The sequence below is a fragment of the Labeo rohita genome, chromosome 3, assembly GCF_022985175.1.
Source record: "Labeo rohita strain BAU-BD-2019 chromosome 3, IGBB_LRoh.1.0, whole genome shotgun sequence".
NCBI classification, from domain to species: Eukaryota; Metazoa; Chordata; class Actinopteri; order Cypriniformes; family Cyprinidae; genus Labeo; species Labeo rohita.
In genome coordinates, this window is record NC_066871.1 from 770,667 (window position 1) to 784,012 (window position 13,346).

The 13,346-nt window shown below is 34.8% G+C and overlaps 1 protein-coding gene across 1 annotated transcript in view; it reads left to right on the forward strand.

Annotated features, from left to right (window-relative positions):
- LOC127161005 (complement C3) overlaps positions 1 to 10,427 on the forward strand; it is a 52,150-nt gene extending 41,723 nt beyond the window's left edge. Inside the window, exons 27-41 of the mRNA XM_051103657.1 lie at positions 291 to 383; positions 459 to 615; positions 1,264 to 1,427; positions 5,980 to 6,135; positions 6,290 to 6,349; positions 6,430 to 6,520; positions 6,612 to 6,660; positions 6,948 to 7,038; positions 7,183 to 7,272; positions 7,391 to 7,496; positions 9,201 to 9,290; positions 9,416 to 9,496; positions 9,671 to 9,754; positions 9,897 to 10,032; positions 10,169 to 10,427. Coding sequence (XP_050959614.1) covers positions 291 to 383; positions 459 to 615; positions 1,264 to 1,427; positions 5,980 to 6,135; positions 6,290 to 6,349; positions 6,430 to 6,520; positions 6,612 to 6,660; positions 6,948 to 7,038; positions 7,183 to 7,272; positions 7,391 to 7,496; positions 9,201 to 9,290; positions 9,416 to 9,496; positions 9,671 to 9,754; positions 9,897 to 10,032; positions 10,169 to 10,310 — 1,590 coding nt within the window. The 3' untranslated portion in view covers positions 10,311 to 10,427. The remainder of the gene's footprint in view (positions 1 to 290; positions 384 to 458; positions 616 to 1,263; positions 1,428 to 5,979; positions 6,136 to 6,289; positions 6,350 to 6,429; positions 6,521 to 6,611; positions 6,661 to 6,947; positions 7,039 to 7,182; positions 7,273 to 7,390; positions 7,497 to 9,200; positions 9,291 to 9,415; positions 9,497 to 9,670; positions 9,755 to 9,896; positions 10,033 to 10,168) is intronic.
- The last annotated feature ends 2,919 nt before the right edge of the window (positions 10,428 to 13,346 follow it).

A 13,346-nucleotide genomic window follows, 5' to 3' on the forward strand; every position in this document is an offset into this window, starting at 1 on the left:
CTGTGTTGGATCCCCAAGTTGCGCAGTTCCTGGCGGATTGGGTTGAATTGTTTCTTCAGTTGGTGTATTCCAGTGGCCAAGTCAGCATAAAACCGAATTTGCTGGTTCTTGTATTGAATGTCTTTTTTACCCCGTGCAGCTGCGATGACTGCCTGTTTATCCTTGTAGTTCAGAAACTGCATTATCAGGGATTTTGCTGTGTACAGCTGTTTTTTTTTTTTGCATTCCAATACTTTTGTTATATAGTTATTCAACATTATATCTCATTTTTTGCATATATTTAAATTCAGGGTGGTGTACACAAAGATGCTGACGCCTCTCTGACTGCATTTGTCCTGATTGCCATGCAAGAAGGTAGCAAGATCTGTAATGAACCTGTAAGTGTGATTCTTTGAAACAGCGCTCTGATACATCATCTTCGTCTCCAGCACGTCTCAGTCAGTCTCTCTCTATACTAGAATCTTCAAAGCAGTATGAAAAGAGCTGTTGATTACCTGCTGCTGAAAGTTCACAGTCTGACCAGCGCTTATGATGTGGCTATGACTTCTTATGCTTTGGCCCTTGCTGGAAAACTCAATAAAGACATTTTGAAGAGACATTCCACTGAAAGTAAAGGTCAGTTACATTACAGTCTGTCAAAAAGCGAATGTCTAGTAGAATGGAAGGTGAGATTGAATATGATTAAATGAAGTTGAGGTCACTTCTCCATGGAAAAAGTTTGTGTAGAACTGTAGATAGAACTGAAATCATAAAACAAAAAATACTTTTTTACTAAAATAAATAAAATGAACTGCAATAATTGAAATTTAAATATTCAATAGCTTTTTTTTCAGCTAGTTGCCAATGAGAACATTTATCATTTTCATTTTAAATCGATGTATTAAATATAAAGAAAAATTATAAAAACTATACTATACACTTAAAACAAACAACACACACACACACACACAAACACAAAAGCGTGAATTTGCCAATAAGGTTTCTTCCAACATCCAAAATGTGAAATAGGATGAAGAAATGCATTTATGATGATGAAAGAGAAAAGCTTTTTCTCTATTTTATTTATTTATTTTAAATTTTATGTTTTAAATATATGTTTGGTGTTTGTTTTATTGAAATTCACTAGTGCTGTCAAAATCAGTGCATTAACACAGGCAAATAATTTTTTTAAGTTTAATGGCATTCAGAATATTTAATGCATATTTTAAAACTTTTAAAAAAAACTTGTGATATCACATTTTACTTATACCTACCCACTTTTAGATGGAATATTTTGGAAAGTTCCTGGAGAACACCATCACTCCCTAGGTGCTACAGGTTATGCAGTGCTTGCCCTAGTAAATGTAAAGGATTTTGAGAGTGCTGGACAGGCAGTGCGTTGGCTGGGGATGCAACAAACCCACTATGGGGGTTACGGCACAACTCAGGTATTTAAAGTTTACCAGTTTTGGGGAAGATGCATTAAAAGGAATGCATTAGTTATTTTTTATGTAAAAAGTAATGTGTTACATTACATTTGTTTAATCTACTTTTTCTCATCTTGGCTGGGCTTGCTTGTTTGTTTTTAATATACAATAAGTTCTATTTCTGGCACCTGTAAAAGCTGTTTCACACCACACCATTTCAACAATTTAAAAAAAAAAAAAAATGTTGGTGCAAAAATGCTCATCTATGGTCATTTTTGTTTAATAGTGTGGTTGAACATATTATCGAAGGTACGCAGCAAAGCTATTGGTTAATACAATGGAATTAAATACATAAAGTATATTAAACATATTAAATTATTGCATGCAGTATTTAAGTCTACACTCAAGAGTGTTAAAAGTAAAACTGAAGCAGAGTTAAAGTTAATGAGATAATTAGTGATTAATTAAGTGATGATTGATCATTATTAAAGACACCTGATGTTAATAAGCAGAATCACCAAAGAAGAAAATCACAATTTTTATGTTACCTTTATAGTGGTCAGTGTTTGCTTTAGTTGGGCTCTTGACTCTTACATTTTTAAAGTTAGATTTTGTTTGGCTGTTGTAAAAGAATTATGACGGACAGACAAGCAAAGGGGAAAAAAATGATCGTTTAACCTGAATCACTGAACTCATTGAGATACTAAACCTAAAAGAGTTTAAAGTTTTCCTTGTTGATTATAACAGCCCTGTGATTCTAAAGGATCCACTAATTAAAACGATTTCTTGAAAGTTGTTCAGATTATGATAATAAAAAAAAAAAAAAAAAAAACACTTCTTTGAGGCACACACATACATCAAGAATAAGTGTAGGAATCTCAACAATGGTGACAAACGGCATATTTGCTTCGTGGAGGCGCAAACGGCGAACTGCCCACATCAACGGAAACAAAGCGGGAGATTCACTTTACTGTTTATCTCGGCTATTTGCATCGTGTTACTGGAAGAAGACGCGCTGTGAGGAGAAACATTTATATTTCCCTCAGAGGAAGAGCACGATATGACGCACGGCGAGATCCACCGAAAGAGTAAGTCTTTCTTTTATTAGCCTACTTACATTAGTTGTTGTGTTACTGTGATATAACTTGTACACATTATAGGAGTTAGACTTTTTTCTAACTTTAAGTCGTGACTACATGTGCAATCAAGTTAAACGTTATGAAGTATGTTTCATTTCATTACATTGAAATGTTTGACGACGCCAGGATGTTTTTAATGTTCTATAAAATAAAATGATGCGATATAAATGTAATAGTGTTTACACTGTAACACTGAATGAAAGAGTCTAAGATTGTTTATACCAAACTAGTCATATACTCTGTTCACGAATAGATGTTTATGACATGCTTAATAATAAATTAGTTTCCCAGACATAAAATGGTTTTGTATTGTATAATACATACAAAGCATGCTTGTGTTTGAGTATAAAATCTTATTTATTTACTTATCGTATAACAATAGGATACTATTAGTTTATTATTAATACTATGTTAATGAATAGATGTTTAACCTGCTAAACAATAATAATTAGTTTCTTAGATATAAAATGCTATTTTTTTAAAGGTAGTATAAAGCATGTGTGAGTCTATGACTACAAAATCATACTATATGTATATATTACAGATGCTCCTGATATTATCATGCTTACAGATGTTTTTTTTTTTTTTTTTTGTCTAGTGATCTGATTCCTGCACCACAGATGAATGCCACATGAAGAGTGCTGTACCAACATCAGATGTTCAACTACACTCATTTTTTTCTTTATTGTAAAACAATTTCCTGAACTACTGATGATGAGTTTTGTTTCTTAAATCCATGGAAAGAAGCAGCAAAAACTTAAATATGAGGTATAATTTACTTGTTTCACTTGTTGAACAGAATCCAGAAAACAGTTTTCAGGAATGACACAAAGTCTGTTCACGTCTCTATGGTTAGATCAGTGTAGTCAATAATGTGCTTTTGACCTTCATTATGTATGTTTTGATGATACGGTGTTGTAAATAAAGTACAAATAATCTAAAACTCCATTCTCTGAATCTCTCATTGTTTCTACCTGACAGTCACAGTCTCACTGATGGGCCATTAGAGGAGGGCCTTTTGTCTCTTTTGTGTGAATCACTAAATATTCATGGTCGTTGTCACTCCCTTGCATATTCCCTTTCAGTCACAAAACATGTCATAGAAAATTTAAATCAATATATTGTTTTCTGTAAACGCGTGAATGAGATGATTTTCACATCATTTTGTTGAAAAAACTCTAGACTACCACATCCAGTTCTCAAAAGTCTTGTGAACTAATGTTCTGAATGTGTTTCATGGCCTTATTTCAGTGACTTAAAGATTTTAGTTTTTCACTAACCATGCAAAAATGTTTTCTCAAAAACACAAACATGTAGATTAATGTTGCTTGCATATTACCGTAGCCCAGTTTGTGCTGATTACAATGTAATCAGACTTTAGCCATTAATATGTTTTTAAGATACTAAAAAAAGCACAAACGTGAGGGCATGTCAAAACTTCTCCAGGGCCCCAAAACACCCTCAGACCCCAGAGGGTTAACATCAGCCCACATAGCAATTGACATCTGGCCCAGCTCTGGGCTAAGCAAGGAGTTACACTTGGCCCAAGTGCAGCAAAGAATTACGGCCCTTGTTTGGCCCAGATCTGGTTTACAGACGTGAGCCACACATGAGCCATAACTGGCCCAAATCTCAGCCAAACAGTAACTTATAACCAGCCCTGAACTGAGCCAGAACAAGTTTTATTAGTGCTACCCCCAAGCAACCGTTGAATCAATGTTAAAAGTAGTTGATTTGTCAATGTTAATGGCATCGAATGAATATAACTTTTGCTCCTATTAATAATGTTGAAAAAAATCACCATTGTTGTGATCAGTGATCGCTTTAGTTGGGCTCTTGACTCTTTGTACTTTTTATGTTAGATTTTCTTTGTCTATTGTAACATTGTGTGAAAACATGTTATTTGAGATGATGAAAACTAAGATCTGCTGTGGTTAGATGATGGTGATGACTGTAACCATTGCAAAGTTATTTAATGAATTGCTCACAAATGCGTTGGTCTTTGAATGATGGTGTGATGCTGCAATGTGAGAGTAAAGCTCTAAAATAAAACTGTTATCTTTTATGAATTAACAGAGAGTATTATCAAGAAAACTTTAAATTACTGAATCAATTAGACATCAAGAATCAGCGTATGAAACTCAACAATTCTATGCAGAAATGCATGCTGGGTATCAATATAGTAACAAGCCATTCATGATTCCCAGCATGCATTGCAGTTGATCTGTTTATCTGAATTAGTTTGGTGATTGTCACCATTGTTGCGATATGTATGTTGAGTGTTCATGTCTAAATCTTTTGATTTGTAATCACAGATTTTTTTTTTTTTTTTTATAGTTTTTTTGCATTTGTGGTACAGAATATTTACGTCGATAATGACATTCATCAGTGTTATTTAGAATTGTTTTTCAACTGTATTGCCAGTCACCACCCATTGCAAAAAGTAATCTACTTTCAATTAATTTTAATACATTTCTTTTCAATAGCATAAGTGTTTATATTGAAACACCATTACAGCACAGAGAAAAAAATTATGTAATGAAAATCAAGAATTAAGAACCCAACTAAAGCAATCACTGATCACAGTAATGGTGGTTTGTTGAAATGTCAACATTTTTTCAACATTAATTGTTTTAATGACATTAACATCGACAAATCAACTATTTTTAACATTGATTCAATGGTTTTCACCTGCTCTCTTGCTATCTGGGACTCGATCAAGCCTTCAGTAAACCACATAGAGTCCAGTCTTTAACCAGAAACCCCAAAACTGAGCCTAAAAAAAAGAAACAAAAAACAACTCAGCCATGGATCCATCAATAAGCAGTAAAACACAGTTACACCTTTAGACATGGCTCAGTTTTGGGGTTTCTGGTTTAAGACTGGTATCTATGTAGTTTACTGAAGGCTGAGATTGTGTAGCACTATTAAAACTTGTTCTGGCTCAGTTCAGGGCTGGTTATAAGTTACTGTTTGGCTGAGATTTGGGCCAGTTATGGCTCATGTGTGGCTCACGTCTGTAGTCCAGATCTGGGCCAGACAAGGGCCGTAATTCTTTGCTGCACTTGGGCCAAGTGTTACTCCTTGCTTGGCCCAGAGCTGGGCCAGATGTCAATTGCTATGTGGGAGGTGTCTTCAATAATGGTCAATCATCACTCAATTAATCATTTAATTACCTCATTAACTTTAACTCTGCTTTAGTGTTAATTTAACACTCTGATTTGAACACCTCTATACTCTTTGAGTGTGGTCTCACATGTACTCCCAGGAGAGTTAATTTCACACTGGATTTTTTTTTTTTTTGGCTGTGTGGGGAACTCTTTTCATAATAAAATTTAAAAAACACAAACATGACTAATGATTAAACCATGTCTTACCTTGATACTCCAAAATATATATATTTTTTTGTTTTGTTAAATTACCTGTCTGTTTAGGCAACAAGCATAGTCTTCCAAGCTGTGGCTGAGTACCGCACTCAGGTTAAGCAGCCAGACATCAGTTTGAACCTGGATCTGGCTGTAGAGGGGAGAAAAGACAAAACCACAATTACTATCCAACCAACCAACATTCATATTTCACGCTCAGACAAGGTCAGGAAATTTGAATGAGTATTTGCACTTTTAAGGCTGCGTTGAATAATGCAGTTGAGAAATATAATTAAAATTATGCCCAATGAAGATTTACCCCTGACATAGTCACATGTTGTTTGTATTAAGTGATTCACAAGTGTATTTTCTTTCTCAGTTTGACATTACGAAAAGTTTCAATATCACAGCTCAAGGGACCGGGGTGGCCATGCTCTCGGTGAGTATTCATGAACGCGCTTACGATGTCCTCACCAACATTTTGTTCTGTGTTCAACAGTGCCTGTCTTTTCCTCTCAGGTCTTTTCTGTGTATTATGCTCTGCCTGAAGAGAAGGACTATGACTGTAATGTGTTCGATCTCAGTGTGCAGATGGTGAAAGAACCTGCAGGTAGAATCCGTCAGGATAATGAGACATGACTGTAATTTAAACTGCTGTGCTGTAAAATAAGGTTGAATGATGTTCTTGTTCTTGTGTGTAGTGTCCTATGATGGAGCCTCTGAAAGCTACCAGATCACTATTGAATACATGTGAGTATACAGCTCTTCTAACTGTACATTCACAACATTCACAGGAACCCTTTCATCTGGTACTTTTGTCTGATAAATTCCTCTCTGCTTAAATGTCTAGAAAGACCAGAAATACGATATCCAGATGATGCTTTAGTAATTTGTCAAGAATGTGTCATGGCATGAAACTGTGTAATACGTTTAAGAAAGAACAGGTGAAGCGACATTTACATGTGGTCATTTTGCCCAAGAGGAAGCTGCAGTGTGTGATGATGAACTTTAACCCTTACTTTAATCCTCCTCTGCAGTTTCAAAGACCCGTCAAAAAACTCAGGCATGTCTATTTTGGACATTGGCCTGCTGACAGGGTTCAAAGTGGATGAACGTGATCTTTCAAAGGTAAATAAACATTGTCAATGATTGAGAAAGTTCATAAATATTTATAAGTCTAACACATTTACTTGAATTCAGTTAAATTCATAGAATTGACATTAAAACTTCAACTCTGATATCATACCTGTTTTTCTCTTGTGACTGTGCCAGTTACTCAGTGGTAAGGATAAGTACATTCAAAACTTTGAGTTGAACAAGGAGCTGTCAGAGCGAGGATCTCTTATCATCTACATAGATAAGGTAAACTCCCAATTTTCTCTAGGTTGCCTTTTTTGCATATAGTGTACATCTTCTTTCCTATGAGCAATTTGGTAAATGATTGCTCATAATAACAGCTTTTTACTTAATGTGTTGTTAGATTTCTAATAAAGAGAAGGACAGGCTTGTCTTCAGTATGCACAAGATGAATGAAGTGGGAATACTGCAGCCCGCCAGAATCACTGTGTACGAGTACTATGCTCCAGGTGTGTGGTGTTAGTCACCAACAAATATTTACAGAGAGACCCAGAAAAGAAATGCATATATGTATTTCTTCAGTAAATTTGACAATATACACATTTTAGCAATATATTGTGTGATGAATCCAGTTTTCTCTTCTGTATGATTCAACTAAAGCAACCCAAGAATAAAGAATAAAGAACAAAATTGAGCTTGAGGTTTCACCAAAATAAAAAGTAAATTAAACAGATATAAAATAAACATTAGTGCTTTTCCCTCATGCAAACAGCAATGCTGATCAAAGCACACAGTTCATTATGATTGATCATTTTGACACACTGGGTCTGATTTATTTAATCTAGCATAGAAACAAGCACAGATCTGTGTGCACAAATCACTTTATGGCAGAGTTCACATGTGATTCATGAAACATTCAACATCACGCCCCCTAAAAACAGCCTGGTTTAGAAGCCTTGCTTTCTTACGATCAGGAGAAACATTACTCTTACGACATCAAGAAATGCAGATTCTTGATGTCTATGTCTAAATTAAAGATGTTTTAAAAACATCTGTCAAATTATAGATATTATATTGTTCACAGGGTTGATGTAATCAGTAGATTAGAAAAAAACCTAACTCAGTTATACAGTTCACTACATGAAGATTATGTCAAAACATAATCAAGGCCACAATATCACCTTTCTTCTGGTTAGTTTGGCTGTTATAACTCTGTTAAAATAACCAAACAAAATGTAAGCATCAAGAGCCCAACTAATGCAAACACTGACCACTATAATGGTGACATAAAAATGTGATTTTCTCCTTTGGTGATTCTGCTTGTTAACATCAGGTGTCTTCAGTAATAATCAATCATCACTTAATTAATCACTAATTATCTCATTAACTTTATTTTTGTTTCTGTGTTAATTTGACACTATTACTTTTAACACTCTTGAGTGTGGAGTCAAATAAACTCCCGGGAGAGTTAATTTAACTGGGCTTTTTTGCTGTGTACAAACATCAAGCTAAAATGAATTTATTGAAGCTAAACTAAATGGCATTGGGCTCTTTCGACATCCAAATGTTTCCACTGGTTTGCCATGTAACATTTGGTTGCTAAACTATTACCTATGATGAAAACAATGCTTTGTACTTCACTTGTGATCCAATATCTAGGTAAAACATCATCCTTCATATTTGCAAAAATGCGATCACTTAAAATTAATAAAATAAAGATATAAAGAAAACAAATAAAATGCATTAAGAGTATCACAAAAACAAAAGTGGCCTATACTTGCCCCTTTTTTTTTTTTTGTTAGTCATTTAATTTTTTTATTAATTATTTAAGAGAAATATATTTTGTGTAGCCCTTTTTATTGTATTCCTTTTATAATGTCTCTTTTTCTCCGTTCACCGAAGCACGGCAGGTGGGTGAAACCCTGAAAGAAAAAAAAACTTTGTTTGTTGGTCAGGAAAATAATCTAAATGAACAAAATGCTGTTATTATACAATTCTCTATGCTGCATTCAAGTTCAGGCCAACTCAAAAACTTGCATACACGAGCTGAGACCTAATTTGAGGTTTGATCGTAGCCACCGCTCACATCCATACTGATAAATTCCAAGTTTTGCTTAAAAACGACCACATGCCCAATTTTCTGTTGTTCATGAGACCCACTGTGTAGGACAAATACTGCTGAAATAATAAATCTGACCTCCATATTTTGACAGATAAGCGTTGTGTGAAGTTCTACCATCCTAATAAGAAAGATGGATCGCTGAACAGACTCTGCCATGAGGCGTTGTGCCAGTGTGTTGAAGGTACGTACAGTTTCATTTTAAACACAAGATGAATGTACAATATTCTTTAAAAATGCCATTCTGTGAAGTCCCCATTAGAAAGAAAGAGAGTCAAAGTGTGGTAAATAAATGAAATATCCTGACAGAGAACTGCAGTTTGCAAAAGCATGAACACATCGATGAGAAGGACCGTAAAGATCAGGCCTGTAAACGTACAGCAGAATACGGTAAACACCCTAAATGCGTTGTGTGTGTGTGTCTGTCTGTGTGTGTTTGAGTAAATTACTGTAGCAGCAGAGAATGTTAGATCATGTCTTGTGGAATGTCTTGGAAATGTTAGGGTCCTGTAAAGGTCAGCTCTTATGGACAGTAGATGATAATGCACTTCATTTGTCTTGTAGTTTATAAAACCAGGGTGCTGGAAATGGGCTTCTCATTGCATGCAGACATCTATAACATGACAATTGAGAAAGTGGTGAAAGAAGGTATGGGTTGTTATTTTCTTTCTGATTCACTGTGGCAGTAGAAAAAGCTGAACATGAAAGATGTCGTGTCAACTGTAAATCATGAATCTGGATTGTAACTGGTCCATTGCACTGGCTTTGTCTTGTGTCTGTTTGTTTTTAGGTTCTGAGGCAGATGTGGAAGGAAATATAAGGTCGTTCTTGGCTCATCCTTTCTGTAGAGATTCTCTGAAATTTGAAAAAGGCAAGACATACCTGATCATGGGCCAAACCAAAAACCTTCCAAGGATTGGTGGAAAGTACGAGATTCAGTTTCGGTTTATGTGGAAATTGGCCGATCTTGTAGTTAATGCATTTTGAGTAGAACTCTTCTTATATATCTGCTGTGTGGTTGCTCCTAATGAAAAACGTTCTCACTTTTCTCAATCATCTCAGGTTGAGGTACCACTTGGGTGAGGACACCTGGATTGAATACTGGCCAACAGACAAGGAGAGCCAGACAGTAGAACATCGAAAACGGTATATCGGCATCACCTCACTTGCCGATGAGCTTCTCCGATTTGGATGCTCCACTTGAAGATTTTCATCTATAGCAGCCTTGCAGCCACAGCTTAGCTTTTAATTCAAGTATATTGTCAGATTTATAAACAATTGCAGACTTTTTGTTTTAGTTCATGCAGTATGCTCAGTTCGCTTAAATGAGTCAAATAAAATATAAAAACATCTAAAGCCATTTATCAAATAAACTTTGCAAACATAAAACAGTCTTGATTTTTTGCAAAATCCCCAGTGTTAATTTAACACTCTGAGTGTGGACACATATAAACACTGAAGCAGTGTTAAAGTTAATGAGATAATTAGGTGATTAACAAAGTGATGATTGATCATTATTGAAGATACCTGATGTTAATAAGCAGAATCACTAAAGGAGAAAACCAACATTTTTAAGCAACCATTATAGTGGTCAATGTTTGCATTAGTCGGGCTCTTGACCCTTAAATCTTTAATACTAGATTTTGTTTGGCTGCTGTATTTGAGTTAAAACAGCCAGACAAGCCAAAAGCTCAAGTCACCAGGTGATTATGTTTTAACATATTCATTGTTTGACATAAATCACCTAGTAACGTAAATCACTCTAATCTCTCAGTTAGGTTTTTTTTTTTTTTTTTTGCTTATTGTAATACCTTTGACAATCCACATAAGATCCAGCACTTCCTATACATTTTGGAAAGATTTCTTTTACAACCTGTTTAAAAAAAAAAAAACATTTCACCTAGGCACACATAGACATCAAGAACCAGCCCATGAATCTCAACAATGGTGACAAACGGCATATTCAGATAAACAGATCAACTCTGAACTCTCATAATTTATTCATGCCGCAATGCATGATGGGAGTCATGGATGAGTTCTGATCGGCTACAACATGCTTTTTGATGGTCACCGTTGTTGTGATTCTCACACTGATTCTTCATGTCTGTGTGTCTAAATTAAGATAAACTTTTTTTTCATCATCTGTCTGATTATGGCAAAACGGATTGATCTTTTGTTCAGTTTTTTTTGTAATCTGTAAGGAAATTCTATGTCAGATACTCAAGTCACTATATGATGATTAAGTCAAGCACAGTCAATGCCATCTTATTGACTTTTGCTCTTTGCTTGTCTGGCTGTTATAACTCTGTAATTGCAGCAAAACAAAACCTAATATTGATGATTTAAGGGTCAAGAGCCCAACTAATGCAAACACTGACCACTATAATGGTTGCTTAAAAATTTTGGTTTTCTCCTTTGGTGATTCTGCTTATTAACATCAGGTGTCTTCAATAATGATCAATCATCACTTCGTTAATCACCTAATTATCTCGTTAACTTCAACACTGCTTCAGTGTTAACTTTAACACTGCTTCAGTGTGTATATGTGTCCACACTCAGAGTGTTAAATTAACACTGGGGATTTTGCTGTGTATGCAAGGAATTCCAGTCACTTTTATAAGGGATTCTATTCCAGTTTCTGTGCTGATTGCTGACTTTGCAGATTTATTGTAGTATTCATTGATTTTATTTAATGACTAGCAAGCAAATACCAAACCAAGAGTAGTGACAGAGAGAGACCTCTTGGGATCACTTAACGTGTACCTGAGAGCAAAATGTTTTCTGCTTTCATATGACTGATTTTTAAAGACAGTTATTTTGTTCATTAATTTGCACCTACAGTGTAGCCACTAAATATATTTACTCAGTTTTACCTAAAGCTCACTTGGATTTGTTCTAGATCATTAGATGACGTTTAATACCTTGGATGTTTGTTTGTCTGAAAGTATTTTCCTCAGGAGGTTTCTTACACATGCAGTTTGTGAATAGCACAGTCAATGCCATCTTATTTTGTAAGTGTAACAACAACCTGTCCAGGGACTGCGGGTGGAAATTAGCATTTTTGCTATAACCTGGCACATGACATCTTTTCTTATTTTAGACTAATGTTGTTTGTGCATTGTCCCTGATCAAATAAATAAAATTAAAATTAAAATTAAAAAAATTAATTGACATATGGGGTGACAAGGTTTCAGTCCTAGTGTACGAGAGGAAAAAGAAATGAGAACATTTGTTGTGTCACTAATAACGGATGCTGGGCTTGTAGCTAGAGAAATTGTAGGTTCTGAAATAGATTACTTCATTGAACAGAATCTGTTTTGTGTTTTTGTATCTTTTGGCGTTCGAAAGGTATATTGTAAGGTTCAGTGAGAAACAAACCCAAATGTTACTAAATAGCCTAATATATTAAAATCTTGTGTTGCAGTCTTGTGTGCGAGTTGGCAGCAGCCCATTCTGCGCACAAGTGCACATCCTTTTGAGATATTAATTATAATCAGTTTTATTAAAACAAAAGAATACATTGAAAAAATGTAAAAACGTGCACAACAAAAAGCCCAGAGTTAAATGAACTCTCCTGGGAGTTTATTTGACTCCACAGTGTAAAAAGTAACACTGAAGAGTGTCAAATTAACACTGAAGCAGAGTTAAAGTTAATGAGATAATTAGCGATTAATTAAGTGATGATTGACCATTATTGAAGACACCTGATGTTAATTTTATGTCACCATTATAGTGGTCAGTGTTTGTAGTAATTGGGCTCTTGACACTTACCTCCTTACATTTTAAACTTTAGATTTTGTTTGCTGCTGTAACTGAGTTAAAACAGCCAGACAAACCAAAAGCACAAGTCACCATGTGGTGATGATTATGTTTTAACATAATCATTATTTGATCTGAAACACTGAATTCATTTAGGGTCTAATATCTGAGTTATGTTTCCTTCAATGATAATCTTGAATGTTTATATATATATATATATATATATATACATTTAGGAAGGATTTCTTACAAGCTGTTGTGATCATCATCTGGAAAAGTGTTTTGCTCAGGTGCACACAGACATCAAGAACCAGCGTATGAATCTCAACAACAGTGACAAACAGCATATTCAGATAAACAGATCAACTCTGATCATCACAAAACAAGCTACAAAAAAGTCACATAAAAACAGCAACAGCAAAAACAAAATAAAATAGTAAGGATAAAAGAAATTACAAAGACAATTCAGCTAATAATTTAC